This window comes from Gallus gallus, chromosome 5 (assembly GCF_016699485.2).
Source record: "Gallus gallus isolate bGalGal1 chromosome 5, bGalGal1.mat.broiler.GRCg7b, whole genome shotgun sequence".
Classification (NCBI taxonomy): domain Eukaryota; kingdom Metazoa; phylum Chordata; class Aves; order Galliformes; family Phasianidae; genus Gallus; species Gallus gallus.
Window position 1 is genome coordinate 54,432,122 of NC_052536.1, and position 13,439 is coordinate 54,445,560.

General features: G+C 53.3%; 1 protein-coding gene across 2 annotated transcripts; it reads right to left on the reverse strand.

The window, feature by feature from the left end:
• Positions 1–362: 362 nt before the first annotated feature.
• LOC107056422 (inositol 1,4,5-trisphosphate receptor-interacting protein-like 1) lies at positions 363–13,354 on the reverse strand. 2 transcript variants are annotated; one of them, XM_046942467.1, is made up of 3 exons: positions 12,888–13,354; positions 4,175–4,999; positions 363–2,378 (listed from the first exon to the last, which is right to left on the reverse strand). In XM_046942467.1, the coding sequence occupies exons 2-3, from the start codon at positions 4,199–4,201 to the stop codon at positions 867–869; spliced, it is 1,539 nt and encodes a 512-aa protein (XP_046798423.1). In that variant the 5' UTR covers positions 4,202–4,999; positions 12,888–13,354; the 3' UTR covers positions 363–866. The 2 variants fall into 2 exon arrangements, with proteins under 2 accessions (XP_046798423.1, XP_040557573.1); XM_040701639.2 differs by lacking the exon at positions 12,888–13,354 and adding an exon at positions 10,412–10,717.
• Positions 13,355–13,439: the final 85 nt, after the last annotated feature.

The window sequence follows — 13,439 nt, forward strand, 5'->3', positions numbered from 1 at the left end:
TCGCCTGAGAAATTCTTTTGCATACATCTTCATTTCCAGTGTGGAAAACCAGACGTGGATAGTAATCGGAGGGCTTAACCAGGCAAGTCATGTTCCTAGCCCTGAACAGGGACTTGTTTCCATCCCTCGCTGTCGTTGAGGTCACCCCTTCCCACCTGACTGTGAGACAGCAGACGATCCCCTGCTGCTTGAGGAGCATCTCCCCACACCCTTCCTGCAGGGATGGCAGTCACCTTTTCCACAGCACGCTACCCAATTCTGTGGCAGCCAAGCATTCAACACCCTATCCCTGTTTTCTTTGACAAAGAGTTACGGGCAGAGGGTTTTGATGTGCGGAATACAACTCTATAACCCACGCAAAGTTATAAAAATAAATATGTTTATTAAAATTATTAAAAGAACAGAACAGATCACAACGTACTTTCTAGTCTCTGATACTATAGATAATATATGAATATAATTCTACTAGAGCTTGAGAAGTGAGAATTAACCACATCATTCAACAACTGTAGTTCTAAAATACGCGACTTCAACAGGTGGTATTTCTGCTTTTTCGCATCAGCTCTTTCTAAGCACACGTCACAAAGTACATTGTGCTCTACTTCTTCAGATCAGGTTCTTCAAGCAAGTCTTTCATTGCCGGTCTTCCTAGGGGAAAATGCTCCCGGAGCAAACAGATGCTCTTGGAGAGGCTGGGTGGTCTCTGCCCAGCTGGTTTGAAGAGTCTCTGTTTCAAGTGTTCACGCAGCACCCTCTTCATCGGCTGCCCCAGTGTGGAGAAAACATCCAGGAGCAATTCCCACTGCCTACGGAGCGGTGTCTTCTCCGTGTTCAGGGTGCTCGTCTGTGGGACAAGTGGATGTCTCTCACTTCCCATAGATCAGCAGGCTCATGAGCCGATCTTGCAGCTCCTCCAACTCCTGCAGTGCCTGCTCATGTCTTTCCGCATCCTCCAGGTGCTGGAAGAGGTTGAGCGGTTCGGACTCTCGGAAATCCTGCGGCAAGATAATCTCCGCAGGCACGTCTTCATTTCCAATGAAGAAGTGGCCCAGATGCTTCTCCTCCACGCAGCAGCGCAGGTAGCGCAAGAGGTCATCGATCCGCTCCAGGAAATATCTCCCATGCCAGCTTTCCAAAGGGATGGCAGTCAGGAGGTGCATGAGCACTGTCTTCAGTTCATAGACTGAAAAGTTGAGGCCCGCCAGGATATAGGCGCACACTTGCATATATCTGATGTAGAAATTCCTCTCCTCAGCACGGGCGGCTACAAGTAGGAAGAACTTCGCTTCTGCCACAGCACAGCTCTGTGGCCAGGTCGTGCTGGGGGTAGTACCGACCTCTGTCTCCTGGCTGCTCAGAAAGATGTCCGTGTCATCTTGCTGTACGCCAAACAGCATCTCAACTAAGAAGATTTTCTTGTAGACATCTGTCACCTGAAGCCTGCAGGAGCGCTTGGACTGCGTCACATTCAGGCTGCACATTGCTGACAAATGCGTGCATTTCCAGGCATTTCTGATCAGGTTCTGGAACCAGTGAGCAGTCTTCTCTACATCCAGGTAGGAGTCAGTGCAGAGGCTGTGCAGGAGGTTGGACTGCTGATTTCTCAGCTCTGCCGCGGAGGCGTGGAGGAAGCATCGCATGCGCATCTCCTGCTCCCTCCCGCACGTGCATTCCAGCTCTACACGGACACGGGAGTTCCTCGCTGGCAGCTCCTCTGGGGCGCCCAGATCCGGGTGGAAAGTGTGCCCACGGGGGGCCAACAGGGACACAACCACGCAGAAGACAGGCTCATTTACAAGGGGACACCAGCCTTCATAGACACTGCCCACCCCAGTGGTGTGTGCTGGCACTGGATAGAAAGTATCCGCCACGATATGTTGGCAGATATCAATGAGGTGATGCAACAGCGAGAGGATCTGTTCACCATCCTCTTGATGGGTATGGATTGGCCAGAACTCTTCAGCAAAGACAAATTCATCCTTCGCTTCCACTTCCACCACCTGCATCTGTTGCTCCTGCTGCTCCAGCTCCTGCTGCTCCTGCTGCTGCTCCTCACTGCTGGAGCTCTCCACATCACTGTCGTCTTCAACGCCCCGGAACTTCTTGTGGATCTTCCACATGAACCAAAACAGAAAGACGAAGAGACAAAGAACGCTCACAGTTTTCCAGTATGGCAACAAAGCAAAGAGCAGGGCTTGCAAGCCCATCCTGCCCTGCGCCCTTTCCATCTCTTCTATCTCCAGCAGCAGCTTTGTCATCTGCTCTTGCAGATACTCCTCACGCTGCTGCATGCGGTTGAGGGTTTCCTCATCCAAATAATCACCAACACATGGCACTCTCTGCGCCAACAACGAGAAGACAAACGCCAAAGCCATGATCTGGAAGAAGTGAGAGAGGGGAGGTCAGTGGGGCTGGGTGGGAGCTCGCGCGCGGCTGGGGGAGCGGGGCCAGGAGCCACAGCCCCTGGGGTCAGGTAGGAGTGGGGGCGAGGGAGCTGGGAGGCAGCAGGGGCTGAGGCCAGCACTGGTGGTGACTGCCAGAGAGCCGCTCGCAGGCTCCCCTGAGCGCTCGCTGCCACCACTGCGGGCTCCCAAACCCCTCGCGGGCCGGTGTTTGCGCCCGGCCCAGCACAGCCCTCCCCCTTGCTGCTGCACTCACCGCTGGCCCAGGCCAAAGTGGAGCAGCCGCTGCCTGCTGATGGCCTCAATACCAGCCCCGCATTGTGACGCACCGTGATGTCACAAACGCCCCAGCCCCAGCCTTCGGCCCCACCTCGAACAGCCCCTCTCAGCTGCCCTGGGCTGCCGTGGCCCTGGCATCGGCCCTGCTGTGAGGCACGTGGCCGGACTGAGCTCCCAGGTAGTGAGTGACCTCTTTTTGTACAACCTCTGCCAAACCCCTTGGGAACTCACTAAGAACTACAGCCACTGCTGTTGAACCAGAAGCTGATGCATGAGGCTCACTAAATAAAGCTACATATACCGCTAGTTTTACGTTTTTGTTGCTGTTTTTTACCTTTTAATAAAAGATATGCATATATAAAATAAGTTTTGTAGCTGATCTACGTTAACTGTGTATTTTCTGTGTGGCCCAAGACAGTTCCTCTTCACTCCATGTGGCCCAGGCAAGTCAAAAGACTGGACTCCTGTGGCATATGTAGAAATGCTGGTAGCCACCAGGAACTTCATGAGGAACTTCACACCTGTCAGCCTGACTTTGGTACTGGGGAAGGTCCTGGAGCAGATCGTCTTGAGTGTGATCACATGGCATATTGAAGACAACCAGGTGATCAGGCCTAGCCAACATGAATTCATGTTCCTGTTTGTCCAACCTTGACTCCTACAACCAGGTGACTCACCTAGTGGATGGGGGAAAGGCTGTGGATGCTGTCTACCTAGACTTCATCCCCCTAGACCCCGCCCTCTTCCCCTGGAGAAGCTGACAGTCTATGGCTTGGATGGTTGTACTATTCACTGGGTAAAAAACTGGCTGGACAGCTGGGCCCAGAGAGAGGTGGCGAGGAGAGGAGAGGAGAGGAGACTTAAATCCAGCTGGCCATCAGTCAGTAGCTGTGTTCCTCAGGGGTCAGTACTGGGGCCAGCCCTTTTTATTGATGATCTGGATGAGCACACCTCATGCTAACAGGCTGCCCAAAAGGCCTTTTGTCCCACCTAGTGTCTCTGTGTGGACAAGAGACTAAATACAGGAGCAGCTTTCCCATTTGTGGTACGGGAGCATGGACCAGAGCAGTGCCAGCAGAAGCAGCCATGAACAGCAGTGGATGCTGAGGCCCGGTGACAAATCTAGCCTAAGTGCCTGTGAGAAGTGACCGTATGAGATCCTCACAACCACCCTGCTGTGCAGCTTTGCCCCCTAGGCCCTCTCCCTAGCCTCAACATGCCCATTTTCTCCAGCTGAGGGTCACCCAGGGGAGAAGCCCTCCTCTGGGTGACCCAAGAAGGCCCACCGCTGAACTAACCAGAAATCTTCATCCAAATCTTACACTCAGGCACCACCAAACGGCTCTGAAACCACTCAGCAGTGAACAGCCCTCTGTGTTAGAAACGGTGATTACTGGGACACATCAGATCAACAGCAATGTGCAAGGTGTGCTGTGGGACCAGCTCAGACCTGTAGCTGGAGAGGCAAGAGAAATGATAGAGATATTACTTACCAGGGATGGAGCCAAAAAAAAAACCATCCTCCAGGCCTAAGTGTTTCACTTGTTCCACTGCTGAAGAGAAGTCACCACTAATGACAGGACGAACAACTCCACAAAGCACATCCTATGGAGCCAAAGGTCCTCATTAGAGTGAAAACCGACTCCCCCACTGCAGAGCAGGGCCTGAACCAACATTACCTGTGCTGCTGCGGGTGCTGCATGCTTTCCCCAGCCTCCTGCCTGCCTGGCCATGCGAGGAATCACAATGTGCAGGGAAGAGGCCATCGGCAGCATGCAACAGCCATACATCTCAGAAACAACGAGCATTTATTATTGGTTCATTTTGACAGAAGGACTTGGGTTGGACTTTGCCTCTCCCAGTCTGCCCACATCAGTCTCAAAAAGGCACCTCAGTCCCTCTCTGTCCACTATTTGGATGCGTGATTTTAAGGGTTTTAATGGGACACCCACTCTCTCTCCCCAGATTACCTGTGGGGTTGGAGGACCAGCTGATCCCCCATAGCTTTAACCGGAAAGCAGGCAGGGTTGTGCAACAGGGTAACTGCTCCGTGGCACCCTGCCCATGGGTTAGCTGCCAGCATCGTTCCCAAGGCCATGTCCTAACCTATCAGGAAGTCTCACCTGTATGGCTGCGCTCAAATCAGCTGCCAGCAGCCGGGCCGTGTCCTGCCCGACATTCATCACGTCGTCAGTTTAGAGAGCAGCAGTAGAATGCAGGGTGGAAGCTGAAAGGGACTTCAGCCATTCAAGTCCTCTACCTGATGGGGTTTTCTCCGCCTTTTTCGGCTCCCATGGTCAGCTTGCTTAAGCCTTAACCTATAAAAGCAGTAGTGATAAAATAACAGTAACATAATAGCAATACACCTCTTTCAGCAATACATATTAGTATACAGTAGTACTGTTGTAACAGTACTACCGTTCAACAAGAAATACAGAAACAATACAGGGTCATAACACTTGCACAGCCGTTTCCATTAATTGCTGCATGAAACACGCATGATTCCAGAAAGCATTCTGCTTGGAAATAGCAAGTTTTCCACCATTCCCCACCAGTGCTTTGTGTACATGTTCTTTTAAGCTGCTTGGCAAACGTGGGCTGTGATTGACGTGGCTAGGAGTGCTGTGACTTCTCCGTTCATTGGCTCACCCTGATTTAGATCTGTGTATTCTGTGATCTGCCTTCAGCTGACCAAACACCTCTTGCAGCTCATAACTCTTAAGTCGGGGCAGCCAAAGCGTGTGAACGCTGACTACAGGGATCACGGCATTTTTGGAGGAAGGTTTAGCCCTGGCACAAACAAACCCACCCAAACGTCTGCAGGCCTCCATCCGGGTCAAGTTTATCCTGGGCAGCTGCCACTCACGCCTTTAGTGACCAACAGCCCCTGGGAGCTCTTGTGCCTGCCCTACAACTTGCCTGCCCCGAGCCAGCCAGGACTTTCACTCCACGGGCGTGTTTCACTCAGCCCCGTCTTTTGCAGTGGATTAATGGATTAACCCCTAATCTTTGCAGTGACCTAACTTGTAGCCTGGTTGATGGCTCCACTTGTTTCCTTGCGTTTTGCATCAGCAACACAAGAGAAGGGATCACCATACCAAAGAAACAGCTGCTGGAGAGAAGGAAAGAAACTCAGCAAGTAGTTTACGGGTGATTTCCGTCTTTTGGTCCACAGCAGGTGTGATTTGGCGTAGCTAAACATTCGGAAAGGGTTGTTTCTCCCTCCCTCCCACCGCTGCGGGATCACGTTGCTTTAACGAGCCTGTGGACCAACTGCAGGCCGTGGAGGATTGACGCTGCCAAGAAGGCAAGAGCGTTATTAGCCATTCACTTGTTAGGCTACTTCAGGACAGTAGGGGAATACAGAAATCTCTGGCTCCAGCTAGAGGCTAGTTCACGGCAGTGCTACGCAGTATCAAGGTGCGTGAAAACACATATTCCAAAGAAAAGAGAATGGGCAGAGCAGAGAACACAGAGACTTTCACATGCTGTCTGTCCCACACAGCAGGAATTTCCTCCTTGCCTACCAAGCAGCAAGACAGGATGCTGCTCCCTTCCCTCCATCAACGTTATCAAGTCAATGAGTCTTGTGAAGTATTAATCCTGCTTGACACTGTGAAACAAGACCTCAGTTTGACTGACCTATTGCCCCAGAGGTTCAGCGCAAAGCCTGGCTGCTCTGTTAGAGCTAAAGCCCGGTCAGTGCAGTGCCTGCCTCCCCCTGCTGGGCAGGGAAGGAATCAGCTGAGATGCGATTCCTGGGCCAGACTTCTGCTTCACTGCATGGAGTGAACGGAGTGCCCCAGCAGAGACCAGCATCTTTATGGAGGGCTGATGGCCAGCCAGATCAGCCCTCTTTCTGTCTTCTGGTGGGTGAAGCAGTGCTCAGGCAAGGGGATGCTGGGAGGGTGTGTGTTATGGGATGCTGGCACACAAGGTCACACAGTGGGGAGCTATGACAATGCAAGGCAATATATTAGTGAGCCCATCTGGCAGAGGCTCAGCCTGATGGGGCATTGCCATTGCTAGAAACCAGCTCAGCTGGAATACACCGAGAATGCTCAGACAGCGGAGGAGGCAGGCTGCATTTCTCCATCGGCTCACAGTGAGAGACCAGAGAAATCCAAACAGCAGGCGCAGGGTAAGAACAAGTTGCCCACATCAGTTTTAAGAGCTTAGTCATCTCCTTGAGTGCAGTGGAAAAGTTTCAACATATTTCAAGGGCTGGGACCTCAAGGGAGTTCCCGTGAACTCATCCCGGATAGTGTGATGCAGTCAACCAGTGACAGGTACAGGTGGCCAAAGCTGGCAGAGTAGGCAGGCGGCAGGAGAACCCAGAAAGCCATCAGAAGACGTTGGAGATTGTCCTTCTTACAACAGGGTTTGCAGCAGAGTTTGTGGGATCTGACGTCAAGTGGTTGGGTTTTCCTGAGACACTCTATCTACTCTACATCCTGCTGCAATCAAACGTCTCCTGGGGCACAGCCTCATCTACACAGAGGAGGGCTGAGACGGTTCTCCTCCACGCAGCAGTGCAGGGACTGCGGGACGCCGTCCAGCCTCCTGCGCAGCAACACAGCGACCCCTTAGCGGCGGAGAGAATCATAGAATCACAAGGCTGGAAAGGACCTACCTACAAGATCGTCTAGTCCAACCGTCCTCCCATTACCGTTACTACCAAAAGCCACTAAACCGTATCTCGTAGCTTCTCGTCCAGGCGCCTCTTGAACACTGCCAGGGACGGCGACTCCACCACCTCCCTGGGCAGGCCATTCCAGTGTCTGACCACTCTCGGAGAGAAAATCAGATTTTTCCTTATATCAAATCTAAATCTCCTCTGGCACAACTTGTGGCCGTTTCCTCGGCTCCTGTTTGTTGCCTGGGAGAAGAGGCCAAACCCCAGCTGTAGAGTGCAATGAGATCTCCCCTCAGCCTCCTCTTCTCCACACTGAACGATCCCAGCTCCCTCAGCCGCTCCTCATAAGATTTGTGCTCCAGACCCCTCACCAGCTTTGTTGCCCTTCTCTCGACACATTCCAGGGCCTCGATGTCCCAAGACCCACCCCTCAGGGACACCACTCATGGCCGGCCTCCACCCTGACACAGAACCATTGATCACAACTCTTTGGCTGCATCCAGCCGACCAATTCCTAATCCATCGAACAGTCCATCCTTCAAATCCACACCTCTCCAATTTAGAGAGAAGCACGTGGTGAGGGACCGTGTCAAAGGCTTTGCAGAAGTCCAGGTAGATGACATCCACGCCCTCCCCCCATCCACCAAAGCCGTCACTCCATCATAAAGGCCACCAGATTGGTCAGGCAAGATCTGCCCTTGCTGAAGCCATGCTGGCTGTCTTGGATCACCTCTTTGTCTCGTATGTGCCTTAATACAGTTTCTAGGAGGATCTGCTCCATGATCTTCCCAGGCACAGAGGTGAGGCTCACCGGCCTGTAGTTCCCCAGGTCTTCCTTTCTCCCTTTCTTAAAAACGGGAGCAAGGTTTCCCTTTTTCCAGTCACCGGGGACTTCACCGGACAGCCATGATTTTTCAAATATGATGGAGAGCGGCTCGGCAACCACATCAGCCATCTCTTTCAGAACCCTGGGATGGATATCATCCGGCCCCGTGGACTTAGACACGTTCCATTTCATGAGGACGACTCGGACTTGTTCCACTCTTACAGTGGGACAGAAACCACTCCCCGCACCCTCACCTAGAGGCTCGTGGTCCTGGCAGACACAGGAAGCCTGACCACCCATGAAGACTGAGGCAAGGCACTCATTGAGTACCTCAGCTTTTTCTGTGTCTGAGGAAGCCAGCTCCCCACTGCCTTTCATCAGAGGGGGAGCGCCCTCCTTGGCCTGTCTCCTCCTGCCTATGTACCTGTAGAACCCCTTCTTGTTATCTTTCACATCCCTCGCCAAGTTCAGCTCCACCTGCGCGTTGGCTTTCCTAATCCTATCTCTACACACATGGACAACAGCCCTGTATTCCTCCCAGCCTACACAACCCTGCTTCCACTTTCTGTACACTTCCCTCTTTTCCCTCAGTTTCAGCTTCAGGCCCTTGCATAGCTACAGCGGTTGCCTGCCTCCCCTGCTGGACTTCTTCTGCTGGGGGATGGAGAGCCGTTGCACTCTCAGAAGGGTGTCCTTAAAGAGCTGCCAGCTCTGTTCTGTACCCATGCCCTTAAGGACAGTTTCCCAGGGGATCCCACGCAGCAGTTCCTTAAGCAGCTGGAATTTTGCTCTCCTAAAGCACAGGGGCCTAGCTCTGCTTTGTGCCAGGCCCACGTTCTTCAAGATCACAAACTCCACCAAGGCGTGGTCACTACAGCCCAGGCTCCCTCCAATCTTAACCTCTCTAATGCTCTCCTCCTGCACACCTCTCACTGTGAGCACCAGGTCCAGCAAGGCTTCACCTCGGGTTGGTCCATCTATTACCTGGACCAGAAAGTTGTCAACAGACTCCAGGAATCTTCTGGATTGTCTGCCACCTGCCATGCCACTATTCCAGCAGACATCCGGGTGGTTGAAATCCCCCATCAGGACAGGAGCCCACGAGCACAACACCTCCTGCAGCTGAAGCAAGAAGGCCTCGTCAACAGGCTCCCCCTGATCAGGTGGCCTCTAGCAGACCCCAACCACTAGATGCCCTTTGCTGGACCGATCCCTGATTCTTACCCACAAGCTCTCAACCTGACAGTGGCTGTTCCTCAGACACAGCTCTTCGCAATCTATCCACTTCCTAACTTAGAGGGCAACTCTGCCACCCCTCCTACCCTGTCTATCCCTTCTGAAAAGCCTGTAGTCCTCAATCAAAGTATTCCAATCATGGGATTCATCCCACCATGTTTCCATGATAGCAGTCAGCTCATCCTTTCCCAATACTTTCCCACGGTTTCTAGCTCCTCCTGTTTATTTCCCATGCTGTGTACATCGGTATAGAGGCACTTCAGCTTAGCTATTGGCCTCGTTGCCTTCTCAGAGGAGCCCACCCTAATACCTCCAGGACAAGTCTGGGGTTTTCTCTTACCGCCTCCCAAGGTGACAGTGTTCCTATGTGCTTCACTGTCACCCAGCACACCCCCTTCCCGCATCATATCTAGTTTAAGGCCCTGCTTACCAGCCCAGCCAGCTTGCTCCCAAGACTATTTGTGGCCCTTCTAGTCAGTCGGCTCCCTCCGCCGTCAGCATTCCCCCTTTCTCAAGGCTGTGTCCCAAGCCATAGTACCCAAAGCCCTGAGCACAACACCATTCACAAAGCCATTCATTCAGCATGCCCACCCTCCTCCTTTTGTGTGGGTCCCAGTCACCAACTGAGAGGACAGAGGAGAACACAACTTGCGCTGCCAACCCCTTCAGAAGTCTTCCCCGAGCCCTGAAGACCCTTTTGATCGCCTGAGAAATTCTTTTGCATACATCTTCATTTCCAGTGTGGAAAACCAGACGTGGATAGTAATCGGAGGGCTTAACCAGGCAAGTCATGTTCCTAGCCCTGAACAGGGACTTGTTTCCATCCCTCGCTGTCGTTGAGGTCACCCCTTCCCACCTGACTGTGAGACAGCAGACGATCCCCTGCTGCTTGAGGAGCATCTCCCCACACCCTTCCTGCAGGGATGGCAGAGTGCGACTCCACCAAGCAATCTCCTTCCCACAGTCCCGGATGCTCCTCAGCCTTTCTGCTTCCTCCTTCAGCTCTAGCACCAGGCTGAGCAGATCCCTCACCTGCTCACACCGCACACAGGCGGTATCCCGGCTGCCCTCCTGTAGCAGTGACAGGGCCGGGCATTCTCCACAGCCCGAGACCTGAACTGCGGCACGGACATTCATGCTTTCAGCCTGAGTCTCTACGTGCCTTTTAGCAGCAGCTCGCCGCCGTGTGGTGACCGTGGTTGCACCTCGGTGTGCCCAGAGAGCAACGACCGCTTCAGCTCGTCTGAACGGCCGACTCCTCCTCCCCATCCCCAACGCCTTCTCCAGGCAGAGGGCGCGGATGCAGAGCCGCTGCTCTGGCAAGGCTCACTTCACGTCAGCCGCTCTCGCGAGAGCTGCCGGGCTGGTCCGTTATCCCGGCGTTCCCTCGATGAAGGAACCGACCGAAACCGTCGTCTACGTCGCGGTCCGCCGCTGCGGTTCTGGCCGGGACGGCTCCGAAGCAGCGAAACTCGGCGATCGAGCAATCATCCATCTCCAAGAATAGAGAATTCTACAATTTCGTGGTCGCTCTGCCCACGACAGTCCCCAACCTTCCCATCTCCCACCGGTCCCTCTCTGTTAGTGAGGAGCAGGTCTAGCAGGGCACCACCCCGGTAGCCTCTCGTACCAGCTGTGCCACGAAGCTATCTTCCACACGCTCTAGAAACCTTCCACACGCTCTAGAAACCTCCTGGACTGCTTCCTCTGTGCTGTATTGTATTTCCAACAAATATCAGGGAAGGTGAAGTCTCCCATGAGAACGAGTGCTGGCGATCGCGCAACTTCCGCAAGCTGCTCACAGAATGCCTCGTCCTTCTCTTCATCCTGATTAGGCGGTCCGTAACAGAAGCCCACCAAGATGTCACCCCAACAGACCTTCCCCCTGATCCTTAACCACAGGCAGTCAACTTCATCATTCCCAACCCCAAGCTCTTCAACATCAAAACACTCTTTAACAAAAAGAGCCACACCACCACCCTTCCTTCCTTGTCTATCCCCCCTGAAGAGCTCGTAGCCATCCATCACAGCACTCCAGGCGTGGGAGTGGTCCCGCCATGTTTCGGTAATAGCAACCAGGTCATAGCCTGCCTCACAGTTGCTTCCAGCTCCTCCCGCTTGTTGCCTTGCTGCGTGCAGTGGTGTATGTAGATCCACGTCAGCCGAGTCATCTGCCTCACCCCCAGCTCAAGCATTGTTCCCTTAGGCTCATCTCTCGTGAGCCCTGTTTTGTCCCCTTCCCCTGTCATAGCTAGTTTAAAGCTCTTTCAATAAGGCCCGCTAGCTCCTGTGCTAGGATTCATTTCCCCCTTTGAGATAGGTGGATATCGTTCATGGAGAACATGCCAGGGGCCCAGTAAACTGCCACATGATTAAAGAACCCAAAGTTTCTGCCTTGACACTGTTACTTCTTACTTTGTTACTTGTGCTTTCCAAGCCCGCTCTGTGTCCTTCACTGCCCCTGAAGGTATAGAATAAGAGATCACTTGTGCTCCTGCTCCTTGAACTAAACGCCCTAAACCCCTGAAATCTCTTTTCGTAGGCTTCTCTGAGCTATTTCATTACTGCCCACCTGAACTATGGGTAATGGAAAGTAATCAGTGGACCTAACCAGCTTAGGGAGTTTTCTAGTTGTTTCTAGTTATGTACCTGACCCAGGCCCCAGGAGGGCAGCACACTTCCCGACGGCTCGGGTCCGGTCTGCACATGGGGCCTTCAGTTCCTCTGACAAGGGAGTCACCCACCACGACCACCTTCCTTTCTCTCCTGACAGAGGCAGTCTCAAGACATGGGGGTGACTGCCTCGCCTTAGGCTCCCTCCTAGGCAGATCCTCCCCACTCACCTCCCCTTCAATTTCCAGCGTCTCAAACCTGCTGCTTAGAGGGAGCTGGGGAAGCAGGGTAGGCAGGCAGGGGGGGGCTCCCGTGATGTTGAGTCGGGACTCTCTTCCAAACCTCCTCATCAGTCAGGTCTGTCCAACTGTGACAGGGCAGGGAGTCAACCACTTTTCTGGGGGTATCTCCCTGGCACCCTTCCCTCCAGCACGCCAGCGAGTCACTCCAACAGTCGATCTCCCGCTCACGCTCCCTGATGGTCCTTAGTCTCTCCACCTCCTCCTTGAGCTCCACCACCAGGCTAAGCAGCTCATCCACCTGCTCACACCGCACACTGGTAGAGCCTCTGCCACCCTCCCCGGGCAGCAGCAGGCCTAGGCACTCTCTGCACCCAGAGACCTGAACAGCCACATTTCTGGGCAGGCCCTCTGTCTGGGTTGTCAAGATCTTCTTGGAATAAGCCTGCTGTCTGGTGGAGACCATGTTTAAGCTGGCGGTCTCAGAGACTGCCAAGAGGAAAGCTGGTCTCCTGAGCAAGGCGGGACAACACTTACACTCCTCACCGCTTGACCCACCTCCCACACCCACAGCTGCAGCACTGTATGGGCAGTGTGGGCTGTGCTCACTCACTGAACCTCCCTGTTCTCGGTGGGCAGAGACAACGGTTACTCACCTGGTGTGCTCTGTGGGCAGAAGCTAGCTGTCTAAAGCTTATCAGCAGGTGCCTAGGTCAGGGCTGGGTGATGACACGTTCGTCCGGTGTTTAAACTGTGCCTCTAACGTGCCAGCTCCACCCCTGCTCGCTCAGCAGCCCGCCCAGAAGCTGCCAGCCCCCCAGCACAAGCGCAGCACTGTTGCTGGCTTCAAAAAAGCCTTAAAAAGAGCTTTTTTGTTGGCCTTTTTCACTCCGGATCCGTTGCCCAGTGCAGTCTTACCTGCTCTGAAGCTAGTCATTGCAGCAAAAAAGAAAGGAGAGCCAGGCCATGCCGGGCAACGGCAGGGACAGCAACATACCCAACAGGCAAAACCACAGATAGGCTCAGGCCAGCCCCAGAGACACGAAAGGAGTTAAGAAAAACAGCCTTTAAAGCAAATAAAGCACCACTGTGAATGAAAAGATCAAATATGCAGCTATCAAGCTACAACAGGGCTTACAACAGTTTTGTTTAAGCATGTTCTGCTGAGATCTGCCCTTACCTAAACCCTTCAGGCCTCCTGTTGGATG

Bases quoted from the DNA above. Each gene is read 5' to 3' on its own strand.
- LOC107056422 (XM_046942467.1), bottom strand. From the start codon at position 4,201: ATGGTTTTTTTTTTGGCTCCATCCCTG. The intron at 2,379-4,174 runs GTAAGTAATATC...CACTTCTTCCAG, and splicing joins TTTTTTTGGCTCCATCCCTG to ATCATGGCTTTGGCGTTTGT.